The sequence below is a fragment of the Mastomys coucha genome, unplaced genomic scaffold (assembly GCF_008632895.1).
Source record: "Mastomys coucha isolate ucsf_1 unplaced genomic scaffold, UCSF_Mcou_1 pScaffold12, whole genome shotgun sequence".
NCBI lineage: Eukaryota > Metazoa > Chordata > Mammalia > Rodentia > Muridae > Mastomys > Mastomys coucha.
The window spans coordinates 21,145,900-21,169,789 of record NW_022196894.1 but is presented as its reverse complement, the minus strand read 5'-3'; the positions used below and the strand labels follow the sequence as shown (position 1 = coordinate 21,169,789).

At 44.0% G+C, this 23,890-nt stretch overlaps 1 protein-coding gene and 1 non-coding gene across 2 annotated transcripts; both read right to left on the bottom strand.

Annotated features, from left to right (window-relative positions):
- Positions 1-470: 470 nt before the first annotated feature.
- On the bottom strand, positions 471-2,944 carry Rtp1 (receptor transporter protein 1). Its single transcript, XM_031364656.1, has 2 exons — positions 2,673-2,944; positions 471-990 (listed from the first exon to the last, which is right to left on the bottom strand). The coding sequence occupies exons 1-2, from the start codon at positions 2,942-2,944 to the stop codon at positions 471-473; spliced, it is 792 nt and encodes a 263-aa protein (XP_031220516.1).
- Positions 2,945-6,357: 3,413 nt separating this feature from the next.
- Positions 6,358-6,464, bottom strand: LOC116086662. Its single transcript, XR_004117040.1, has one exon. It is a non-coding gene; the product is annotated as a U6 spliceosomal RNA (small nuclear RNA).
- Positions 6,465-23,890: the final 17,426 nt, after the last annotated feature.

Genomic DNA, 23,890 nt, shown 5'->3' with positions numbered 1-23,890 from the left:
AGAGATAACCTAGTCCTATAATTTCCAAATTTGTTTTCTTTTTTAAGTAGATATATATAGTGTGTGTGTAAGCTTGTATATATACACACATATGTATGTATATATGTACACATATATTGTATATATGTATATACAAAAGCCCTACATGGAACGCCATGGAAAGTAGTTCTGTTCTGGTTGCAGCAAGGGAGAAGGCAGAAGTTGGGAGTGGGGATGGATATTGGGTTAGGAGAAAGCAACTCACTCATTGGCTACTTCCCAAATCAAACATCCATGAGGTACCTAGAAGGACTTGGAAACCCTGAGTTTCTTTTGACCAATCAACTGTCCAGCCCAGACCCTTAATTTTAAAGATATATTTTTAAAATGGATAAATTATTCAGGGTTCCCGCTTGATCATTAGAATGTGACGCATTCCCAAGCCAGGTCTCACTTCACCTCTTCCTACCAACTGACGCCCCACCCCAATCTTAGACAGAACTACGGAAGGAAAATTGCAGGTAGATGATGAGCATCAGGACCGTGGCCCAAAATAAGCACCAGGGAATGGAGCAGAAGTTGCAGCCCGAGCCTGCTTCGGCCTGCGGTTTGGTGGGGCTGGGAGCACGGGAGAAGGTGTAGGTGGTCGCCTCCTCCTCCAGCAGCTTCTCACTGGGCTTCCAGTGCACGATGCCTTCCTGACAGGCCTCGCAGAACTCTCCGCGGTGTCGCCTGTTGTCCTGCCGGCTGGCCACATGGATGCGATAGTGGCCACCGCGCTCCCCGTAGCACTGCTCTCGCAAACTGGTGATGAGGTTATCCACCAGGCTTTCGATGTTCTCCTCCAGCATGCTGGACTCATCCAGCCGCGCAGTGCCGCACTCGTAGCAAAGCTGTTTGAACACACGCATGCGCACCGAACCAGCGCGCTGAGCCTTGTCCAGGTACATGTGGAAGAGGATGACTACATGGGGTGACTGCCAGGTGTGCCAGCACCAGGAACAGTGGAACCTGCCAGTGGTGGAAAGAGAAAGAAGAGAGTGGAGGGAGGAAACAGGCAGGAAAGGCTGAGGAGATGTGGATGCTGGCAGAAACAAAGCCTGGAGGTAGGGCGGTGTGTTGACAGTCCCCAGGGTCCATTAGTTCCCCAAGACGACATCCTGTGTGAGTGCCCAAGGAACAAGAGCAGTCTCCCAGACTTGCCACTGAGCATCTAGTAATGGTCTGCTCCCTGGTTGCTTTCCAGAGTCCGTGTCTCCCTTCAACCTGGTTTCTTCAGGCAGTCTCCCTCATCCCAACTCTAATGAATTCATTCTTCATCTATGAAATGCTCTGGGTGCACTAAGTGAGCCCTCCCCCCACACCATGTGGAAGTCCGTTAGCAAACCTGAATTTTGCAGGCTAAGAGATACACAAGCCTATCTGTCAACACTGAACAGGCTAGTGCAGGCCCAGAGTCAACACATTCCTACATCCTGGAAGTGGAGCCCAACGTGACCCCCCTACCCCCAAGGGCTAGAATCTCCGACTGAGGCCAGCAGGGGACCAGAAGTCAGTGATCAAGTCTAAATTAGCCACAAACCCCTCCCACCCTACCCCATGAGAACCTCCAGGAAGCAGTACCCTCCTAACATCTGATCCTGGTGCCCCACATTTTCATTTTAGCCTTTAGGTTTATTCATATCAGCTATTTCCCTCAATCAGGCCACACTTGGATTTACTGTCAGAACTGAAGGGGCCACAGAAATCACCTATCATTCATTTTGGTTCAAAGCACAGCAAAAGAGCCCTTGGTGTACACACCATTAATGAGAGTCGGAATCAGCGTCCAGCAACGCTGGCAGAGACAACTTGAGAATGAGCCAAGCTAAGCAGGGAGGCCTTGGCTTTTGACCCAGGCACCTGTACTACCTTCCTGCCCTCACTCAGCTTCCCAAAGTAAAGTCTTAACACGGACCCATAGACTGGACCCACAACCTAGAACGTAATTATTCTCAAGTATCTTTGTACCTACAAATCCCATGGGAGCCTTCTAAAATTTGGGTACTTAGCCGAATCTGGAAAGGGTCTAATATTCAACAGCTATCACATATTCTAGATGATCGTCACTGTCATTAATCCTTGGATCACAAGGTGAAATTCTAGGCTAACCCTTCATTCAGCAAGTGGGGAAAGCATAGCCCAAAAGAGGGGAGCGGAGTCTCAATCATCCTGGAGACAACAGCAGAGTTAGTTTCTAGCATGATGCGTGTGTTCACTGTTTTAAACCCAATGGAGCTGAATTAACCAGATGTAAACTGAACTTCCTCAATGCAAGAGCACAGATGCCTTGACCCCTGTTGAACCTAAGCCTCTCTTCTCTCAATTCACAGCTACTTCTGAAGGCGTTATTAAAATCTAAACGTGTGTAAGCTGTCAAAGTCAGAAACTAGTAAGTATAATCTACCTCTTTATTTGCCAAGTGGAGAAGCCCCAAGAAGAGAAGTTCTCCTGCAATCAGCAGAAAGCCTAGACTCAGACTGAGTGTCCCAGCCCCCTATGAGGCACTACCTGTCTTCTAGTTCACACAGTGAGCCTAACCCTGAGACTTAAGCAAGCATGGGTTCTATGTGTCCTCTCTCCTTAGAAGATGCTCCGGGGCTGGGTAGGGTTCCAGAGGCTGCCTGGAGGCTCCTTAGTTCTGGACTACTCACCTGCCTGAGGCATGAAGCTCCAGGTACTGCTTCCAGCCAGGGGCCAACACATTGTGCTTGAGGTTGGGGTCTATGATGAAGTCCCAGCTGTCAGCTGGCTTCACCTCCTCCATCTTCTCGTAGAAGACCTTCTTCCACTCACCTGTGGTCACGCTCTTACACATGTCTTCGTCAGTGGGAAGAGAAGGCAAACTACACTTTATAGAGAACGTGGGGAAAGAGGGTAAGTGCAGGGTAGGGCAGCGCAGTCTCCACGGTCTAAAAATCCTCATCGGCAGGACCAGGAGGAAGCAGGACCCAGCTCCCTCCTTTGTCCGCAGTGGAACCTGTCTCCAAGGCAACCAGGCAGAGTGCCAGGAGACACAACCTGGGGGGAAGAGTCTCTGGAAGGGTATTCCAGAGCCCTGATTGCAGGCTACAGAAGCAAGGTTTCTGAGTCTAAATGATCCAAGACAGGTTGGGGGCCTGACAAAAGGCTTGACTTCAGACCATCTCACCTTGGCCCGTAACAGCATGGAGAGGTAAGGACTTGAGAGTTGGATCAATTTTACCTTCCTGCCCCCTGGAGGCATCATCAGCACCTGGCTGCTATGGTAACCACTATGCCTTGGGGAGCCAAGGAGAATAAGGGATGGGAAGATGTGCACTTGTTAGTAGGTAGAACCATAACATAGTCTCCCTCTGCCTAGCCACCCATCTTGTACCTGAAACACTCCCATTTGATACACATCATCTGAGATCTCATAAATCACATTCACATTACCAATAAGGAGCCTCAAACTTACCTTACCCTATAAATGGCAGAGTTGATGATGAGCCATTCCAACCCATTCATTTCTTCTACTTCAAGGATATTGATGTGTCAGGCCCTATGCAAGGTGCTTGTTACTGGATGTATATCGGGTAACAATAACATATTGAGTTCCATATAGTGAGAACCACTTACAAGAGCAGCCACCTGTGCACAAAGGTAGAAGCTGTTGCATCAGCCAGGCAGCGAGACAGGGCTCCTTCCAAGTCTGTTACAGAAGAGCAGCAGAAGAGAACCATCTGTGGCAACACTGCCTGTATATACGAACCTGTAGATTGTTTACATTTTTAACAATTAACATAACTCTTCTTATTCACTTTGATTCAGAGCACTGGAAATATTTGACAAAAAAATAAAACCAAGCATTAGCTAAAGAAGGCAAACTCACTAACTAAATTGGGAAGGCATTCAGACCAATCAGGGAGAATACAAGAAGTGGACAAGAAAAGACAAAGCTTAAACAGGGGATGCTGGCACAAGGGAGATGAGGAATAAAATGTTCCCAGAAAACTTGCTCTCAGAGGACTTGGGAAATGGTTAAAGTGATTGTGCAGGGTGTAGGGGTGGGAGATAGGTCCATCTACTAGGATGAGCAAGGACTGGATTGGGCCATGGGGAAAGAGTTAAAGATGGCCCTGTGGGGTAGACCTCTGCAGAGAGAGCCAGGATAGAGGCTAAGAGTGCAGATAGCTTGGGAGGTGGAGACAGGGTCCACCCTGAATGAAAGGGGGTCACCTGAGGGAACTGGGCTCAGAATCTGGCCTGGCTGAAGCTACTTGCTATTTGGGTAATGACGCAGTCGCTGTGTCCTGAGGCTGGCAGTATAATATATTGCTCTGCTGATCTCAGTCTTCTCCCTTTGTTCTCCAAGCCTCTGGAGGTGTCAAGAAGCAACTAAGGTTAAAAAAAAAGGATGACGAGCAAGAGGGTAGTTGACTCCATCTCAAAAGTTGCCTGGTAGGCTGCAGTGGCTGAGCAGCCCGGAGCCACATCTTCCTCAAGGCAGATGTTTACGATAGAACCCATTGTCCATCAGCTGCTTGCTCCCAAGGGTACATGGTTAGCACTTTGTCCTCTGATGAGCAGTGGAAGCTTATGGTCTTTCTCATGCTGCTTGTTGGGAGTCAGACTTGTAGTTTTTAACAAGTTGTTTTTCCTTTAAAAAATTCATGGTGTGCTTATTACAGAAAAGTTACAAAGATAAAATTTGAGAAAGGTAATTAAGATAAATACCACAAAACATTTTGATAGGTTTTATAAAGGATAACATATCATGAATATTCTTCTAGGTCATTAATATTGTTCTCTAACCATAGGTTGCATATATCCTGTTACATGAGTGGACACAATGTACGTAGCCTGTCTTGTTCTTGAGACAGTAAAGTTTAGTTCAGTCCCTCACAGATGAGCTCATGTGTGTTAAAAAAAAACTTGTGCCCATGAGCATGCATTCCAAGCATCGGAAACAATGCTTCTAGAGGCAGGTGGATCTCTGACCTTTAAGACCAGCCTGGTCAACAAAGTGAGTTTCAGGACAGTCAGGGCTACACAGAGAAACCCAACAAAAACAAAACAAAAACAAAACAAAACCAACAAAACAGAGTCAATGCTTCTCAAGCATTGTGCCCATCTCTAAGATGGACATCATGGCATGTACTTGTAATCCCAGCACTGGGGAGTCAGAAGCCAGAGGACTGAGTTCAAGGTCATCTCCAGCTACATAAAGGGTTCAAGGTCAGCCTGTCTCAAGACATACAAACAAAAAGAAAAAACATTTCCCAACTGTTCCACCAAGTCTCCTTGGGTCTTCAGTGTGAATTACATACAGGTTGCCTCAAAATCCTGAAATTGGAGGTTAAAAAAGGCCTAGGCTAGCAAGATGACTCAGTGAAGATGGTGGTAAAGGCTTTTGCCACCGTACTGCACAAACGAGTTCCAACCCCAGGACCCACAGGGTATAAGACGAGAACTGCCTCTTGAGAGTTGTCCTCTGCCCTCTGCTACATGCCATGACATACTACGTAAAAAGTGTAATGTAGTTTAACAATTAAAATAATAGAAGGCTTGAAAACCAATTTTTCTGTCTGGTACCACAGTCCTCCAGGTGCTCCTGACTCTGCATGAAGGATGATCTGATAAACATTGCTTAACCTCAGTTGGTTAGCAACAGGATACTGAGAACACAGAACCCATGTTCATTCGTTGTTGCTTTGGCTTGAATTCCCTTACATCTTTTACATAGCTGTTATGTTATAGTTGATGCATACCTTTTCATTATGGTAAAATGTGCCGTTGTTTTGTGTGAGTATATATTTATATTTATATACTAACTTGCAGCATCACAGAAGTCACTAAGCAATAGTCTGGGGCTCTGCCCCTGATTCTTTATACGCAGCACTTTATTTCATCACAATAATGACCTTTACAGGGAGGAAATGGCATCAGCTTCATCTTACAACATCCCTATGTAACAGAGAGGTTAGATAACCTACCTAAGGCTCATCATTCAGCATTGGTTGAAGATGGGTTTGAATGAGTATGACTGCTTTAACTAGTGTGCTGTGTAGTATATAATCTAGGACATACTATTGGCTAATTAAATGTGTGTGCCTCCCGTCTCACCACTGGTTGTTCCCATTTCCATCTCCAAGGACACTATGAATCAGTATCCTTTCAGCAAATGGTTTACTGTGGTACACTGAGGCAACAGTTCCTCTAGATGAAAGAACATGTTGCAAGTGATCCCCCAGGCTCTATTATTACCCGGGTTCAGCCTTCACTGTTTAATTTAACAAAGCAATTGCATTCACATGCACACAATGTTCAGTGTAAATAGTCCAGAGCCAAAAGAGGAGTATTGTCCAAAATCTTTCTCTAAATTTGGAAAAATTCTTCAATTTGTATGTAATCTTTACTTAGGGGACATGCTAACCCTCTCTGAAAGGTTCCAATTTTAAAATATGGGCTGCCGAAGGGAGTACACAGTTTGAAGCCTTTCCAAAGAAAATGTAATGCATAAGAACCCTGTGGCATCATAAACATTTGGTACCAGGTATCAGGCTCAACGGAAAGAGCCGTGAGACTGGAGTCAGGAACTCAAACACTGTCTGCCATCTGATGTTGTGACCGTGTGTGAGTTATTTGCTCTCTGTTGGCCCTGATTTGTCCATTCATTCGAAGAGGAGTTAGGATAGTCAGGGAAAACTGCCATACCCCTGACTACAGCCATGCATGGTTTAAAGAGTTTTAGACCTAGAAACCTGACTAGTGGGAGGATGGAAGTTTGGATAAGGTCATGGAATGGAAGAGAAAGCTTCAGAGGATGGGTGCAGGGGTGCCTGGAGCCAGGTGCTTACTCCTCAGAGCCTTGGGTATAGAGACTGCCACATACGCAGAGCCTCCCATGCAGAGCCTCCCATGCAGAGCCTGCCACAGAGAGCCTGCTCACCAGCAGATGTCAAGTCACTAGGTTTGTACTAGAAAAGTTAGAAGGGATGGAAATTAAAGTTAGAACCACTGAATGGTAACACTGGAAAGGACTTCTAAGTTCTTTGGGATATTTCTTCAAACTGTTAACTCTTTTAATCAGCACTCTTGTCTCTGAATTAAGGCAGTCAACTCTCAGATAAGTCAACTGACTTACCCTACTTCTAAAATGTGATGGAAACTAAGAAGCAATAGCCACTGGCCAAGGTGAGCTGGAGGCTGGAGAAGTTCCTAGAAACCACCTAAAGCTAAGAGAAGGGTGCAGCACAGTTCATCCAACATCCAGAAGGCATCTTGGGCAAGCATCTTACAGTTGTTGCTACAATAAACATTCTGATGAAAAACAAGGATGCCAAAAGTAAGAGACACCAGGTGTATGTGTGAGAGTGTGTGTGTGTGTGTGTGTGTGTGCATTTAGCCAGCTGATGCAATCCCCATTGGCACAAATTAAGTTTAATTTGAGACCTGAGCTCACAATGCAGAGTCCAGTGCACTGAGCCTTTCTGTACAGCAGAGTGCTTAATAATAATTTTAAAAATCTACCAAGACAAAAAGAAAATAGAAAACATCCTATATCTTGCCCTTATTAAATAAGCTCTGATGCTATAAAGTTCAAACTCACAGATTATAGATTTAAATGTCTTTGAAGCCTTTGGCTTCAGTTCAGTTTCTGGGTGCATGTGATAATATTTTAAGCACACAGATGGCTTAAAACTAAACCCCTACTAGAAAATACAGTTATTAAAAGAAAAGAAAGAAAACTATGCCTCTGACTTACTAGGCTTAACAGAAAATACAATCAATAGTTTATTATGCTGCTGTTGTTCATCAAGATTCTATAAAAAATAAGTATTGTCCATTTTAGCATAACAAACTCCTGACCAGGAGCTGTTTTCCAGCTCTATGTGGCATTTGTGGACATAAAGGTGAATATTTGGGGGCTGTACCAAGGACCAAAAGTTTCTCCTGGCACTCGGTGGCCAGGGATCAAAGATCTAAACAGGCTTGGTATACTACAGCAAAGAATCTCTCCTCCCCAAAATCCACAGGTACTGAGCCAGAACAGTAAGCCTCTTCATGGCCTTGATACAATGAGGAAGGTGCAGTTAGTACTCTCAAGTTTCAGTTCAAAGGAATTATGTTTTTTTTTCTCAATAGAAATAGCCTATCCCTGGGTGTCAAGCTCTCTACATCATCCAGAGAAAAGCATTCCCAGCATACTGCTGGAGCTAGCTTGAAGAATGCCTTTTCCATCCCTTAATCATTTGGGAGTCAACAGCAACAAAACACAGTGCTGTATCTTCATTACTAATTCAGAGCATGCACCACACCTCAGAGAATACCATTCCAGCCTGGCAAGATACTCTCACCCAGCAAGCTCCATAAATGAGCCTCCCAAAGACAGGTCAAGGGTAAAATTGGACTATTTGCTTCAGGATGACATATTGTACAACCAATGAGTTTCAGGTATGAGGGTCATCTATCTATGACATCTGTCACCCAAAGTTGATTTGGCAGATCCGGCTGGGTGAGCAGGTGTCTCCTTCCTGCCTCACTACTCCGTGTACACTCCTCCCAAAGTCACACATTCAGTTAAAGAAGCTGACCTTCCTCAATAACAGGGAAGTATCAGTCTCCACTCCAAGTTACACAAGTAGCTGCGTCATCTGCTAGAACCTCCAAACAAGCTCTGAAGGACCAATGAACCCCTAAACTTTAGGTGAGTTTCCCACTCAGATTAGCTTCCCCTGGTGGCTTTAAAAGAACATACAGCTGACTAGCTCTCATGACTTGACTTGGGGAATGTCCAGGTAGGAGGAAAGGCACTTTGTCAGAATGCCTTATTGTGGTTGAATAAAAAAACAAAAACATAAGTTTTCTACCAAGACTCCCATTAATTTGTTGAACAGTCCCAGAGAATGTGTGTCCAGAGCTTTCTTTTCTCTTCCCAGCTCTTCTATTGTTTCTTTTTAAATTTTGTTCTCTCCTCTATGTTCAAGGCCCTGTTGCCAGTAGCTAGACCTCCTTGTCACTGATACTAACCACTTCACACGGGAAACTCATTCACTATTCATAACCATGCTAACAAACATCAGCCCATATGATTATGGAAACTGAGAAGTTGACAAAGTGGAAACTCACAAAAACTAGTGGCATGGTTTAAACCCATATCAAAACGCTGGACAACTAGTAACATCAGTCACATGAGGGTCATTGTGAGAGCTACAGAAGACCCAGCTCAACCCTCAAGGAATCTCTCTTTGCCATTTATACTTGTCATTGCTCAGGCATGTCCAATCTACAGAACACAGGCTGTACCCTAGGATACCTATAAATGTGGTTCCCCCAAAAGCCACAAACTCATTTAAAACATGAAGGACTTTTCTGGCTAATGTTTTATAACTCAATTGCTCAGTTACAATGCATAAACTTTGTAGATAACAATATGCCACAGTGCCTCAGAGTTGTAAGGTCTTCAAAAGATTGAACGCCCATACAAACGGAGATTACAATAGTCAACCCACTTGGAAACATTCTTAAAGAAACTCAACAGAAGTAATGCTTTCTGTGGTAGTTTGAATAAGTCTGGCCTCCATAGACTCATGTGTTTGAATGCCTGCCCAATAGGGAGTGGCACTATTAAGAGGTATGGCTGGCCTTATTGGAATAGGTGTGGCCTTACTGTATAAAGTGTGTCACTGTGGGTAGGCTTTGAGATCCTATGCTCAGGCTCTACCCAGGAAACAAGAGACCCTCCTCCTAACTACCTGCAAAAACCCATCTCCTCCTGACTGCCTTCAGATCAAAATGTAGAACTCTCAGCTCCTCCGGCACCATGTCTGCCTGCATGCTGCCATGCTTCCTGCCATGACAAAAATGAACTAAACCTCTGAAACTGCAAGATGACCCAATTAAATGTTGCCTTGGTCATGGTGTCTCTTCACAGCAATGGAAACCCTAAGACAACTGACCAAAAGCAACTCAAGAAGAAAAGAGTTTGTTTCAGCTTCCAGGTCATAGCGCATCATTGAGGGAAGTCAAGACAGAAACCCAAGCAGAAACTTGATGCAGAAATCATGGAGGAACTCAGCATGCTGGCTCAGTCACAGTCTCCTACTTATCCATCTTTCTTATACAGCCAGGACTACTGTCAGGGCTGGGCACTCCAACATCAATTAACATACAATCCGTCACAGAGGAGCCTACAAGCCATTCTGCTCTGACCAATGCCTCGTTGACATTCCCTCTTCAGGCACCTCTAGACTGTGTCAAATTGACAGCTAAAGCTAAACAGGACATGTTGCTAGATCAGTCATTTTCCCTTACCAAGTATTTTCCAAAATACAAAGAGAGTTTTCTATCAACTGTCTCAAATTCTCAGATGAACAAAGTAATAAAAACAACCACATTATGGTACAGTTCTTGGCTATATTTTTACCTGAGTCAAAGTGCCCTCTAACTTTGTTCTGGTTCCATGGAAACCCAACAGAGTCTGCAAAGGGTAAAACCTAAGTATGGAAACCAGACCCCACTCTCACACTTGGCCCATTCCGTTTGTGTTGACTATACTTAAGTTCCTCCATGAACTAGGTTCACTCAAACTTCTCTCTCTCTCTCTCTCTCTCTCTCTCTCTCTCTCTCTCTCTCTCTCCCTCCCTCTCTCTCTCCCCCCCCTCTCTCTCTCACACACACACAGACACACAGAGAGAGAGGTGCCTCGGGTCACCTGATGACCTGATTGCAGGGATTTGAACCTGGGGCATTCTGGTAGTAGCACCCACTTTCTTAACCATTGCGACATATAATGTCAGGATTAACTATAGTCTTCCCCAAAGAAAAGGTAAATGCACTAAGGACAGGTTCCATATCAGCTTCTGGTGGGGTCTCAGTACACAAAAGAACCTGGCACAGAATGAGGGAGTAGCAAAGCTGTCCCTTGAAAACCTGCTTTCTCTCTTCTAGGCCACTGCTGTCTTTATTACAATTGCCAAATATGAGTTATGACAGTAACAATAATTCACATATCTAACACAAGGATCATATGGTCTCAGTACTCTTGATTATGAATTTGAAGGGGCCATATAGGGGCTTGGTGGACCTGAAGAAACACAACTACACTTCCTTCCTTCAGACACCCTCCCATCAGATCACAAAATAGTGACACATGCTCACAACTCCCCTCACAAGAGACGCAAAGAAAGACATCTGCAAACATTCTGCACATGCTGAAGAAGCAGCTTCTTGGAGACAGTCTGTCTAGGGTTTGATTATCTCTCTGCTCTGAGGTAATAGACAGTGAAGTGTCCCCTGGGTGGTAATATTTGTAGACACTTGGTAGCTTACTGAGCTAAGTATCTTACCGAGCAGATGGGAAATCCTCTAACAGAGTCTATCATTGTTTCTGATCTTGTCCTGGTATGTATTCTTCCTGTTTCACACCTGTCACAAAACACGAAGGCTTTGGAACCTGCCTGTCTGTGTTTAAGTCTCGGCTCTACCTTTTATTGGCTGTGTGACAACTGGCTAACTTAATCTCTGTGCTGGTTAGTTGTTTATTAGCTTGGCATGAGCTAAGTCATCTGAGACAACTGAGAAAATGCCTTCATCGTATTGGCCTGTAAGCAAGTGGGGGGGGGCATTTTTTTCATTGGTGATTAGTGTGGGAGGGCCCATCCCACTGTGGACAGTTTCACCCCTTGCCAGATAGTCTTGGGTTATATAAATATGCAGGCTGCACAAGCCATGGGAGCGAAAATATAAGAGTGTTCCTTGATGGCTTCTGCTTCATGTCCTGCCTTGAGTTCCTGCCCTGACTTCCGTCATGGTGAAATAAACCCTTTTCTCTCCAAGCTGCTTTTAGCCAGGGTGCTTATCACAACAGTAGAAACCAAACTAAAAATAATCACTGTAATTTCCTACCTATAAAACCAACAAATCAGCCAGGTGGTGATAGCGCCATGCCTTGAATCCGAGCACACAGGAGATAGAGTCAGACAGATCTCTGAGTTCAATGCCAGATTGGTCTACAGAGTGAGTTCCAGAATAGCTAAGATTACATAGAGGAACCCTGTCTTGGGATGGGAGCGAAACAATACCCGCTTAATTTGCTTACAGGTATTTAATAAGGAAACACAGTCCTTAAAACTGTCTTGACTATACACAGAATCGTACCTGACTTGAGAAGTGTCAATATACATGAGTCATGATTACATTTCTTCTGAGTGCGAATGAGCTTTAAAGTTCTCTAGGTCAACTCTGATCACAGTGAGTGAGCTCAGTAACCTTGGCTGTATGCAGTTTCTGCTCCTTGTGACTTCACCAGCTGCCAGAGTTGGACACAGTCCTGCCTCCCATTTAAACTCTTGCAAGGAGTCACGCCATTTGCCATTTGGTTCAGCCATAGAGTGACCTCAGGTTTGCCTTCTGGACTAGTCACAGTCTGTCCTCCTCCACTATTTCATGAGCTTTTGGGTGTTTAAAGGCAGAAGTTGTCGAGGTGCTCAGAGCTTTCCTGGCCCTCAGCTCAAGTCAGGTTCAGAAAATGGCTCTGTGACTAAATTCCACAAAGTGTGGAATGCTAGAGATCAGGGTGTGTCTGAGAGGGTGTCCTAATTTGACTTACAGGATTTACAGGATGAAACACCATGACCAAAGAAACTTGGGGAGAAAAGGCTTATTTGGCTTACACTCCCATTTCACTGTTCATCATCAGGACAGGAACTCAAACTGGGCAGGAACCTAGAGGCAGGAGCTGATGCAGAGGCCATGAAAGAATGCTGCTTACTGGCTTGCTTCCCATGGTTTACTCAAACTGCTTTTTATAGAACCCAGGACCACCAGCCCAGGAATGGAACCAATCACAATGGGCTGGACCCTCCCCCATCAGTCACTAATTAAGAAAATGTCTTACAGACTTGCTTACAACCTGATCTTATGAAGGCGTTTTCTTAACTGAGGTTCCCTCCTCTCAGATGACTCTAGCTTGTGTCAAGTTGTCATAAAACTATCCAGCTCAGAGAGTACAGGGAGGGGGCCACTCCCAACCTGCAGCCTCCTGCCATGGTAATAACACAGGAGAACACTCTCATTGGAGACCTTTCTTTCACCCACCCTAATTCACTCTATGCTTTATCCCAAGTTGTTAAGAGTGTGGGGCTTCCCTATGTATGGTGTTCTGGTTCCTAGGAGATCTATACAACTTCAGAGAACTTCAAACATGTCCCTCTGTCTGCATTCTTAACTGACTTCTCATCTTTATCCTTTGAAAAACAGCCCTGTCAGATAGCGTTGAAAGCTATCTCCTCAAGTTGTGTTGTTTCCTCCCAGAACAAAACATTCCATCCCGCAGGATAGTTCCTTAAGCAGCAAAGTAAACAACTCAGAATAGTTTAAGGAAGTCCCTGAAACTGACCAGGTTCACTAGGTCCCTCCCTCCCAGACTAAACAATAAGCTGAGAGTCCCTTAGATTAAAAGAAGCTGAGCTGCAAAGAAGGCTCTGAGCCCATACCATCTGCCTGGAAAAAAACAGAAACCTCCAATCTTCCTGGAAGAGGTTTAGACAAGTAGCTTGGACACTTTCCAACTTGTTGAGCTGCCTGCAGGCTACACAGTGTGCTCCAGGTTCCCAGCTTTTGAGCTGACAGCCATGTTGGGGTGGGCTTTGGTGATACAGTTGTCTTTAAGTCATTTCTGCTCCTGTATCCCATCACCCACATTCCTGTAAGCAACCCCAATAGAACATATTGGTTCAACAGGTTGGACTTTGGTGATGTCCACTCTCTGGTCTATTGTGGGCTCCCTTCCTGGGATGAGTAGACATGTGTATTGCATCACCCCAGGAATAGTTTTGTCACACACCACCCCATAGGTTTGCCCATATTCTGTGCTAAGAACCTGTCCTTTTCTCTGTCTTCTTGTTGCTTTACTAAATTTGTCGTTATCTCTTTGTATTGTGCATCTCTGATAAACCTATACCTCATTCATCACCATCACTGTAATAGGAACAATGAAAAACAAAATTTCCCCAGGGCCCCATGCTCAAAGAGAGAAGAAGCCTGGGGACCAGAGGAGGAGCAGCACCGCAAACCACCTATGGACCAGTCTATAGCTACAGCAGCTACATGTGCATATTTCCTGGCTTTTAAAAATCACAACACTGCTCCTGGGAAGATGGAGAGAAACTAAGAACTTATCTCTCCCTAGTTCTAGTCCAAACTGTCAACACACCTATGCCCCTCTACCTGTGTGCTGCTTTTCTTTTGGTCTGATGGCATGCTGGGGACTTCAGATTCCAGACTCTAGAAATCCTATGACTGTAGAAATGAAGGTGGTATGTGGGCAGCCACTTTTACTGGGAAGGTGAGAGCAAGGTCCTCCAGACCCCACCACAACTCTCCCGTGAGAAGCTGTCTGTGTCCCTGATGGTTCACTGGGAACTGGCCCTCAGAGAGCTCCACAAGGCCAGTGGCTAATGGGAGCATACAGGCCTGTTCCTTGTGCCTAACTAGGGGTAACCCTGAAGTGTTATCTCAGTGCTTCCCACTGCTTGAGCTGAGGCTTAACTGCAACATACTGCTCCTCAGCTCTTGGTAGCCATTCCTGCCTCCCTCACCTCACAGGAGCTAAGCTCTTCAGAGCACTTCCCACCAACAAGCTGGCATCCTCATCCCAGAGGCCAGCCCAGGGAACTCAACGGTGGCACGTTTAGACTGCACAGGGCACGCTGTCACTGCCACACACCTGCTGCACCTTTCTTTTCTTAACAAGCTCCAACAGGTGAACCCAGGACCAAGGGGATGCTGATGTAAGATATGAGCGTAGATGCTGCAAGAAAGCCAGTCACAAGAACAGGCTTCAGCCGGGAGGCCTGGGGACCAAAAAGACCCACAGCTTCAACCCCTGTGGCTTCTGCCATAGCACAGAATACAAAATGAGAGGAGTTCATGATAAGCACCCATGTCACCCCTCCATAACAAGGCTATGTGCCTCGAAACGGGGAGCAGGGCAAATAGGACAAATGAAACACATGGGGGGAGGGAGGAAAGAATATTGTGTGTGTGTGTGTGTGTGTGTGTTTATGCGCGCGCACACACACACACACACACACATACATCAAAGACACCTCACTCAGACAGAGATGGGATTCTCTGCACCTTCCACTGCCCACTGGGATGACTGTGGGAAGGGGTTTCAGCTCTTCATGGTTCAGAACCCCAGTAAAAGCACAATCCAAAGAGGCAATAAAGAATAAATAATTGGTAGGATTATTGATGTCTATCTCTCCCAGAGGAGCCAGTGGCATATGCTTCAGCCTCACCCAGCATTTCCTACATGATAGCTGTCTCTGAAATCTGTTTTCTTTCTCCAAAATTCCACCCAGCAACCCATTCCTTCCTGGCTCCCCTGGGCACGCACTTTCTCTCAACAAAACCTATTAAGGTGTACTCCTCCCTGGTTTTTTAGTTGTTGTTTCCTGAGTGGCTCAAGGGCCAATTTGTAATACTCCTCGATCTTTCTAATTCTTTCTCCACCTGCTCCTGCAGACATGAGGACTTGCAGGGTACACAGTTTTCCATCCCAAACCCAGCCCCTAGCCCCAGAGCTCATCACCTTGGAACTCTTATCTGTTAGACTTCTTACACACCTTGTTCCAGCCAAAATCTGACTTTGACTCCACCTCAGTCTCCTCTCACTAAGGGCTCTGTGTCCAGAAGACAGGAAGAGTCAAGGAGGGGGCATGTCTGTGTCAATCACCTTCTTAGAGTACCATGATGGCTCTGCTGTGCTATTTGACAGGTCAGAAGGGGTGCTGACCAATAACAAGCCCCTCCAGATCTCACTTATGGAGTGATTTCCCATTTGTGAATCCCAGTACTGTAGTCATGGTATGCTTTGTGTGTTTTTGTGCATTTGATGGCTAGCCTGAGCCACTTGACAGCTATGTTTTAACAAGGTCAGCTGGCTTGGTAAAGAGGAAAGACGGCAATGTGGCCTCTCAAAGTCAACAGCTGTCCTCCCCAGAGAGAACTTGACAGGAAATGCAATGGTTCCGAACACGTACTTTGGAGTGTGACAGACAAGGATAAATACTTGCTAGAACTGTGACTTTTCAGAAGTCTGTGTCCTCAAACGCCCTTTCCTAATGTGCCCCATGGTGGGGGGCAGGTTGGGCAGTCTCTTAATCTTTGCTACTTCATGGTTCCTGAGAGGGTATGAGTGATAAATAGTTGGACAATTTACATTAGAAGCTGGAGCTGAAACCAGAGTGGCATGAGCAGAAATGCGGGACATTATCTTGGGATAAACAACAGTACAATAATCTGGAGCTAAAACTGTGAGCAGAAATCAGTAGGGTTCCTACACTGAGGCTGATCAGAGGAAAGGAGCTCTGAGAGGCCACAGCCTTCCCAGGATTCTGCAAGCAGCTCTTCCCATCAGCAGAGTTCCCATCAGCCATGAGCGGGAGGGCTCAGAGCCAGGATTTGGCTCCTCCTGATTCAGCAGCAATCTGAGTCCTATTTGATTTCCTGGGCTATTCTGGTCAGTGTCTGCATTGCCTTCACTTAGATTCGAATTTTACTTTTCCATTGATGTGCTTTATTTCTTTTTTAGGAAGCTTGCCAATGATTGATGTAGTTCTATTTGCCAAGACCTGTAATCAAGCATTAGGATGTCGATGGACATCTGGTATGGCTCAGCCTTGCCTTGTAGGTCTGCTTATAATTAAAGGAAGTGTACCTCCCGTGTAAGAATGTGGATATCTTCAGTGAGCACAGACACTCAAACATGTGTTCATTTATTCATAACCTGTGTCCACTGACAACCAGCTTTGATCTTCGTGCAGTGCCCATGAACTCTTAAGTGTTTCCATTTGAAGATTTGATGCCCCGTTGAAGCTACAATTCACATAGCTCCATCTCTATGTGACACTTTACTTAAGATCCGAACATCATGCAAGAGCCACCCAAAAAGTAATTTCAGAATAATCGATGTACAGTTTTCCCCAGAGAGGATATAGAGGAATCAATCTATGGCTCAGATTCACAACTCATAATGTTCCCATTTCTCTTTTCCTCCCAGATTTCTTCTCTTATATATCCAGGAGAAGTTTACTTGCTGCCTCAGGCATTTTTGAGCCACCAAGTGTGGGTACTGGGAATGAAACTCAGGTCCTCTAGAAGGGCGATGCATGCCCTTAACCACTCAGCCACCTCTTTAGTCCCACAGAATCTTCTTCACCTTTCGTTTCTAAAGATTTGCTTATTTTTCTATGTGTGAGTGTTTTGCCTGCATAAGCATATGTGTACCACATGTGTACCTGGTGTTGCCCATGGAGGTCAGAAGGCACTAGATCTCTGAAACTAGAGTTATAGAATATTGTGAGCCACCAGGTGGGTGCTGGGAATTGAACCTGGGTCCTCTGGAAGATCACTGAACAATCACTCCAGCCCCTTCTTAAGCTTTCTTACAGAAGTCTAGGGGTTTGTGTAGCAATAAAAAATTGAGAGAGCAAAAGACAGGAACAGAAAAGGAGCAAGTCAAGATGACTTCATCTGGCAATGGCATTCGCGGTGGTGGTCCAGGAGACAGGAAATCTGTGGACAATCCAAATCAATACTGACTTCCACAACATGGTCTTATGTTTATAAAGGAGAGATCATAAAGAGATCATAAGTCTATTTTACTTCATACCTAATTTCAGTATTATATAAAAGTTAAATTAACCACAGTTTTCTCTAAAGAGAATTTAAAATTGCTTTTATTGATGCATAGAATATAATAATGTAATTTCTTCAGTTCTTCTTTACCTGTTTATTTGATTAGATATAGTCCTGGCTGGACCAAAATGCAAAATCTTCTGCCTCTGCCTCCTAAGGCCTAAAGTTGCAAACATGTGCCACCGCACTCAGTTTATACTCTGTATTTTAAAACCTCCACAATGTATTTTTAATGATCTATATATTTTCCTTTTACTAAGCAATCTTCATTTAGAAACATATGCCTAAGACAGACAATGCTGTAAGCAAAAGGCTTTTGGGTTTAGTGTTATTTGTAGTCAAAGATGGGAAACAACCAAACTGCTTAGAAGGATAGCACAGATTGTTGAAATATGAAAAAATCTTCCTGTGGGAAACTACTGAACTGAACAGAGGACTAAGGATACAGTCTACACATGTCTACATCCATCTTTACAAGACATCATGGTACCCAGGGTATCCTCTCACCCAATAACATGGGGTGGCAGACAAACTAGATGCAGGGCCCCACCTTTCATCTAAGGAGGAAAAAGAAACATTTGGATATATGAAGATAAATTGAGGGATAAATTAAGCTTAGAAAGCTTACTATTCACTAAGTGGAGGACAGGCAGAGAGGATAGAAACGAGGATCAGATATTTTCAGGTGTTTTTACTGCATTGTTTTTAATCGGGTTCTGTGGTGTTTGAATGAGTTTGGCCCCATAAATTCCTGTGTTTCAGTGCTTGGTCATCAGAGGTGGTGCTATTAGGAGGTGTGGCCTTGTTGAAGTATGTCACTGTGGGAGTGGGCTTTAAGGTCTTATGGCTTAAGCTAGGCCTAGTATGGGATATAGGCTCCTTCTGCTGCCTGCAGATCCAGATATAGAACTCTCAGTTCCTTCTCTATCACCATGTCTGCCTGGATGCTGCCATGATTCCTGCCATGATGATAATGAACTGAACTTCTATGCCAGCTCAGTAAAATGTTGTATGTATAAGTGTTGCCTTGGTCATGATGTCTTTTCACAGCAATAAAACTTAAGACATGTCTCAAGTCATGTTTTACTTGATCATATGTCAAAATTGAGCTTTTGGGGGGTTGAGGGCATGGGTTTTGAAATAGGGTTTCTCTGGCTGTCTTGGAACTTGACCAAGATGTAGACCAAGATGGCCTCAAACTCAGAGATTCCCCCCTGCCTCTTCCTTCTGAGTGCTAGGATTAAAGGCATGTGCCACAACCACCCAGCAAAAATTCAGCTTCTCTATATCCTTAAAACTAAAAAAATTAAATTAATGAAAGTTAATAGGTAAATTATATTGATTGAACCAAAAACATGATTTAACTATACTTCCACCTATCCTAAGATAGATTGATTGTAGGAATGGGAACATAACTGCCAAGAAATATTGAACTATTTTCAGCAATGATAATAATAGTTGTTAATACACTTTTTTGAGACAGGGTCTCATACATAACCCAAGCTTCCCTGAGATTCCTCATGTAGTCCAGGTTGGCCTCAGCTCATAACCTTGTATCTCAGCCTCCTAACTGCTAGAATTACAGATAACCCTGCTTTTCCTGGTATGTGTGTGTGTGTGTGCATGTGTGTGTGTGTGCATGTGTGTATATGTGTGTATTTGTGTACATGTATGTGTGTGTGCATGTGTGTATATTATGTGTGTGCATGTGTATGCTTATGTGTGTATGTGTGCATGTGTGTATGTGTGCATATGTGTGTACCTGTGCATATGTGTGTATTGTGTGCCTGCATGTGCATGTGTGTATTCACATCTGTGTAGAAGTGTGTGGAAGCCAAAGGTCAATGTTGAGTATCTTCTTCTATCATAATCACTTAAGACAAAGTCTCTCAGTGACTGTGGAACTCACTAGTTCAACTAAACTGGTCACCAGTGAGCTCTGTGGATCCCCTGCTCCCTTCACCCCTTCCCTGAGGCCCCAGCACTGGGTCACAGATGCATGCCCCTATGCACAACTTTTATGTGGGTGCTGGGGACCCAAGCTGAGGTCTTCATGCTTTCACCAAGCACTTTGCTGGCTGAAGCTTCTCCTCACCCCCATTCTTACTGTTGGTAAACAAAGAGTAAGGCTCAGTATTAGCCACTGTGTTATTGTCACCAGGAACCAAGGTTTCCATGACAATAAAAACAAAATGAGAAATTTATAAAATGTATCATAAATTAAATTTTAATTGGAAGTGTATTGTTATATTATTTTAAAATTTTGTTGCCACTGAAAATTATGAAGCATCCTGGGTATCATGATGCACACCTGTAATCACTGTGGAGATACAGGCAGTAATGTGAGTCCAGTTTCAGCCTGGACTCCATAATAAGACCCACTCTCAAAAAATGAAGTTTGTGTCTTTGTTCACTGAATAGACGTTCAGGAAATCAATCCCTCCATCTCAGCTCAGTCTGCCGCCCCCTCCCCCCGCCCTGTTCTTAGGTAAGAGGTGACATCCAATTCTCCATTTGTGTTCCCTAAATCATATTTCCCACTAAAAGTAATCAGAATTCCCTAGAGAAATAATTGCTTTATATATAGGTCAATAAAACATAAAGCAATCCTGGGAAATATTACTGGACCAGCTATCAAAGATTCCTGGAGTCATGTTAAAATTAAAAAAGACAAATGAAATTCACTTGGAGAAGTTTAAATGTGTCATCTCTGAAACAATTGGATCATCAAAAAATATGATGACACTTCTCCACAGTTCCAGTAAATGTTCCAGTAAATGGATGGAACTAGAAAAAAAAAAATCAGACTGAGTGAGGTAACCCAGACTCAGAAAGAGAAACTGCATGTTATTTCTCATCCTTGGCTGCCAGTTTCAAATCATAAGATAGGAGCACAGATGCTAAGCAACTGCAGAAACCAGGGAAATAGGAAGAGACCATTGTGTGAATGGAGGATGGCAAAGCAATAGAGAGGGACATAGCAGAGTTGGCTGTATGTCTGTCATCACCAACATGGAAAGGGAAAGAGGAATGGTGAAGAAATTCCCAGTGCCTACACAGGAAAAGCAACAGATCACCAAGCACAGCACCATTCCAATGCTCAGGCCAGACTGGAACCTCTCTCTCCTCTGGGTCCTCATTAGAGACTTGCTGCAAGGAACCATGGAAATTATCCACAAACACACTCAAAACAGACCCAGGAAGCTTCTCTTTCTACCTCGCTTTTCAAGTGCCCACACCATCCCCAATGACCAGACTCAGAGAACCAAAGAACCAAACCAAAGACCAGACCAAAGAACCAAAAGACCCAAAAGATGTTGGCTGACCTCTATTGTATCTCAGTATTTGCATCAAGCATGTTTTATAAAGAAGGTACTTCTGCACCCAGGGAGCTCAGAGTCTACTGGGGAATGCTGCTGTTCATAAAACTACACCCTTGTGTAAAAGGAAAACATGTCACAAGAGAGCAACACGGATCTCTGCAAGTACAGAAAGGGGCAAAAGTCAAATTCTCAGGACAAATTAAAGTGTTTTTCTGAGAAATGACATCCATATATGATAGGTTGTACTGGGACTAGAAGGCCATTCCACTTGAGGTGGGGGCAGGGCCACAGAGTTGGTCTAAATATCCTTCCATGGTACTTAGTACAGTAAAAAATATTAAACAAGTGTGCATAATTGCCTATTGGCTAGAAAAATTAAGCCCAAACAGATAGTTTACCATTGATGTGATGCTCTTGGAATCCAGGAACCTCTTGTGGCCATTCTCCTGTAAATAAAAGCAAAGGTTAACCAAGAAGACAGTAGCAGGATGGATGTTGGTTCAGTAGTGTTTTGCCGTCCCTTGAAATGAACTGGGTCCACTGTGCTGACCTTTGGAAAGAACAGGCTCCTATAAAATGAGTCCTATGTGTAGATTACAGATAGATGCCAACTTATGTGCTTCAACCTACAGTGTCTTAGCTTTACCATGGTGTGAAGAACATTCACATTCAGAAGAAATCAAGGTTCTAGTCTTGAATTATATTCTTTCCCCAGACCAATATGCAGTGTGTTACTCTTAATGACAAAGTTCACAGTCTGCCATATCACTAAGCAGTAGACAACTAACAGTGTGCTGTGTCACTAAGATATTAGGTAGGTTAGTGGCAATATATATGTATGTGTCTGTTTACAGTATCTCCAACTACATTAGATTTACCATAATATGCAAACTACAATGATAAGCCAAGAAGAATGCTTGCTTTATATGCATACATTTTGATAATTTAAGTACATGTCTACCTAAAGAAGAACGTATATATATGCACATATGTGTATATATGTGTAAGATATGATGCACTCACATGCTGTTTGTGTATGATGCTATTTTAAAAACCCTGATAAAACCGTATACTCTCAATGTATTTGTCAGGGTTCTCTAGAGTCACAGAACTTATGGTAGTCTCTATGTAGTAAAGGAATTTATTGATGATTTACAGTCTGTAGTCCAACTCCCAACAATCAACTCCCAACAATGGTCGGCAGCAGCTGTGAATGGAAGTCCGAGAATCCAGCAGCTGCTCAGTCCCACAAGGCAAGCAGATGAAGCAGAGAGGGCCTTCCTTCTCCCAATGTCCTTATATAGGTCTCCAGCAAAAGGTGTTGCCCAGATTAAAGGTGTGTGCCACCACACCTTTAACCCCAGATGACCTTGCTTGATCTCGTAGATCTTTCAGTCTTAATCTTCTAGGATTCATAGCCACTATGCTACCACACCTTTAATCCCAGAAGATCTTGAACTCATAGATCTTCCTATCTTAATCCTCTGGGATTCATAGCCACTATACCTCAAGATCTCCATGCCAAGATTCAGGTCGGAAACTTGTATCTCTCAGCCTCCAGATTAGGGCCAGGTGAGCCTTCTAATTCTGGATTGTAGTTCATTTCAGATATAGTCAAGTTGACAACCAGGAATAGCCACTACACTCAATGTTTAAACAATGTTAAAATATAAGTGACAGGATCTACGAGGTGCTATTTCTCCAAAGCAAGCTATGGGCCCTCCTCAAGTGACTGGAGACACCTGGGTGTCCAGTGGACACTACAATTAGGAAAAGGAGGAAAAGGTGATACTCAGTAAGCATTGTTACAAGCTGAATCCAATGACATGAATTTAAGGGGGAAAAAAAAAAACCTTGCGAAATGCTCTAAGCTAAACTGCGTTCACAACTCATTCCATCTGCAAGTACTAGTTGAATGTCTTGCACAACACTAAATTAGTTATTATTGCTACATAAAAAAAGTTATTCTAAACTTACTGGTTCAATTCAACTACAAAAACAGAAAAAATGCTACTGAAGTCTTTTTTACAAAGCCATTGTTACCCCAACAATAAAACCAGATAAAACCACACATGCATTCTTGTGTTCTTGCACAGCCTGGATCTCAGAACCCTATAGTTGACAAGAGAAGGATAAGATGACACAGAAAAACTGGGATCAGGTAGGCTGGGCTTTCGGATGAAGGTACTGTGGCACCCGGAAGCTAGGTGTGCTTCTTTAATGCAGGTGAACAGGGAGGTGGGGTTATTCCATACAACTAGCAATGGACCAGTTTAGCTCATTGGACAGTTTAGCTCATCTTGGTAGACGCCTCAGTAGGTAGCAGTGTTTTGTAAATATCTGGGGAGAGAAAGCTACAATGGACATTTTCTGCACACATCCATACTAACCAGAGGAAGGTTTTGCTATGCTCAAGTCAACAAACACACACCCATGTGTCTTAGTTAGTGTTTTATTGCTGCGAAGAGACAACACTGCTGCAGCAACTCTTATAAAGGACAACATTCAATTGGGACTGGCTTACAGTTTTAGAGGATTAGTCCATTATCATCATGGCGAGAAGCATGGCAGCTTCCAGGTAGACTTGATGCTGGAGGGGCTGAGAGTTCTACCTCTTGATCTGCAGGCATCAAAAGGAGAGGATGTCCCACACTGGGCTCAGCTTGACCATATAAGACCTTAAAGCCCGTCCCTACAGTGACATCCTTCCTCCAACAAGACTACATCTAATCCAACAAGGCTACCCCCTAATAGTGCTACTCACCATGGCCAAGCATTCAAACACATGAATCTATGGGGGCCACTCTTATTCAAACCACCACACCATACCATGCAAGACTTCACTTGCTCCCTACAAGCACAGCAACGAGGGGGGGGGG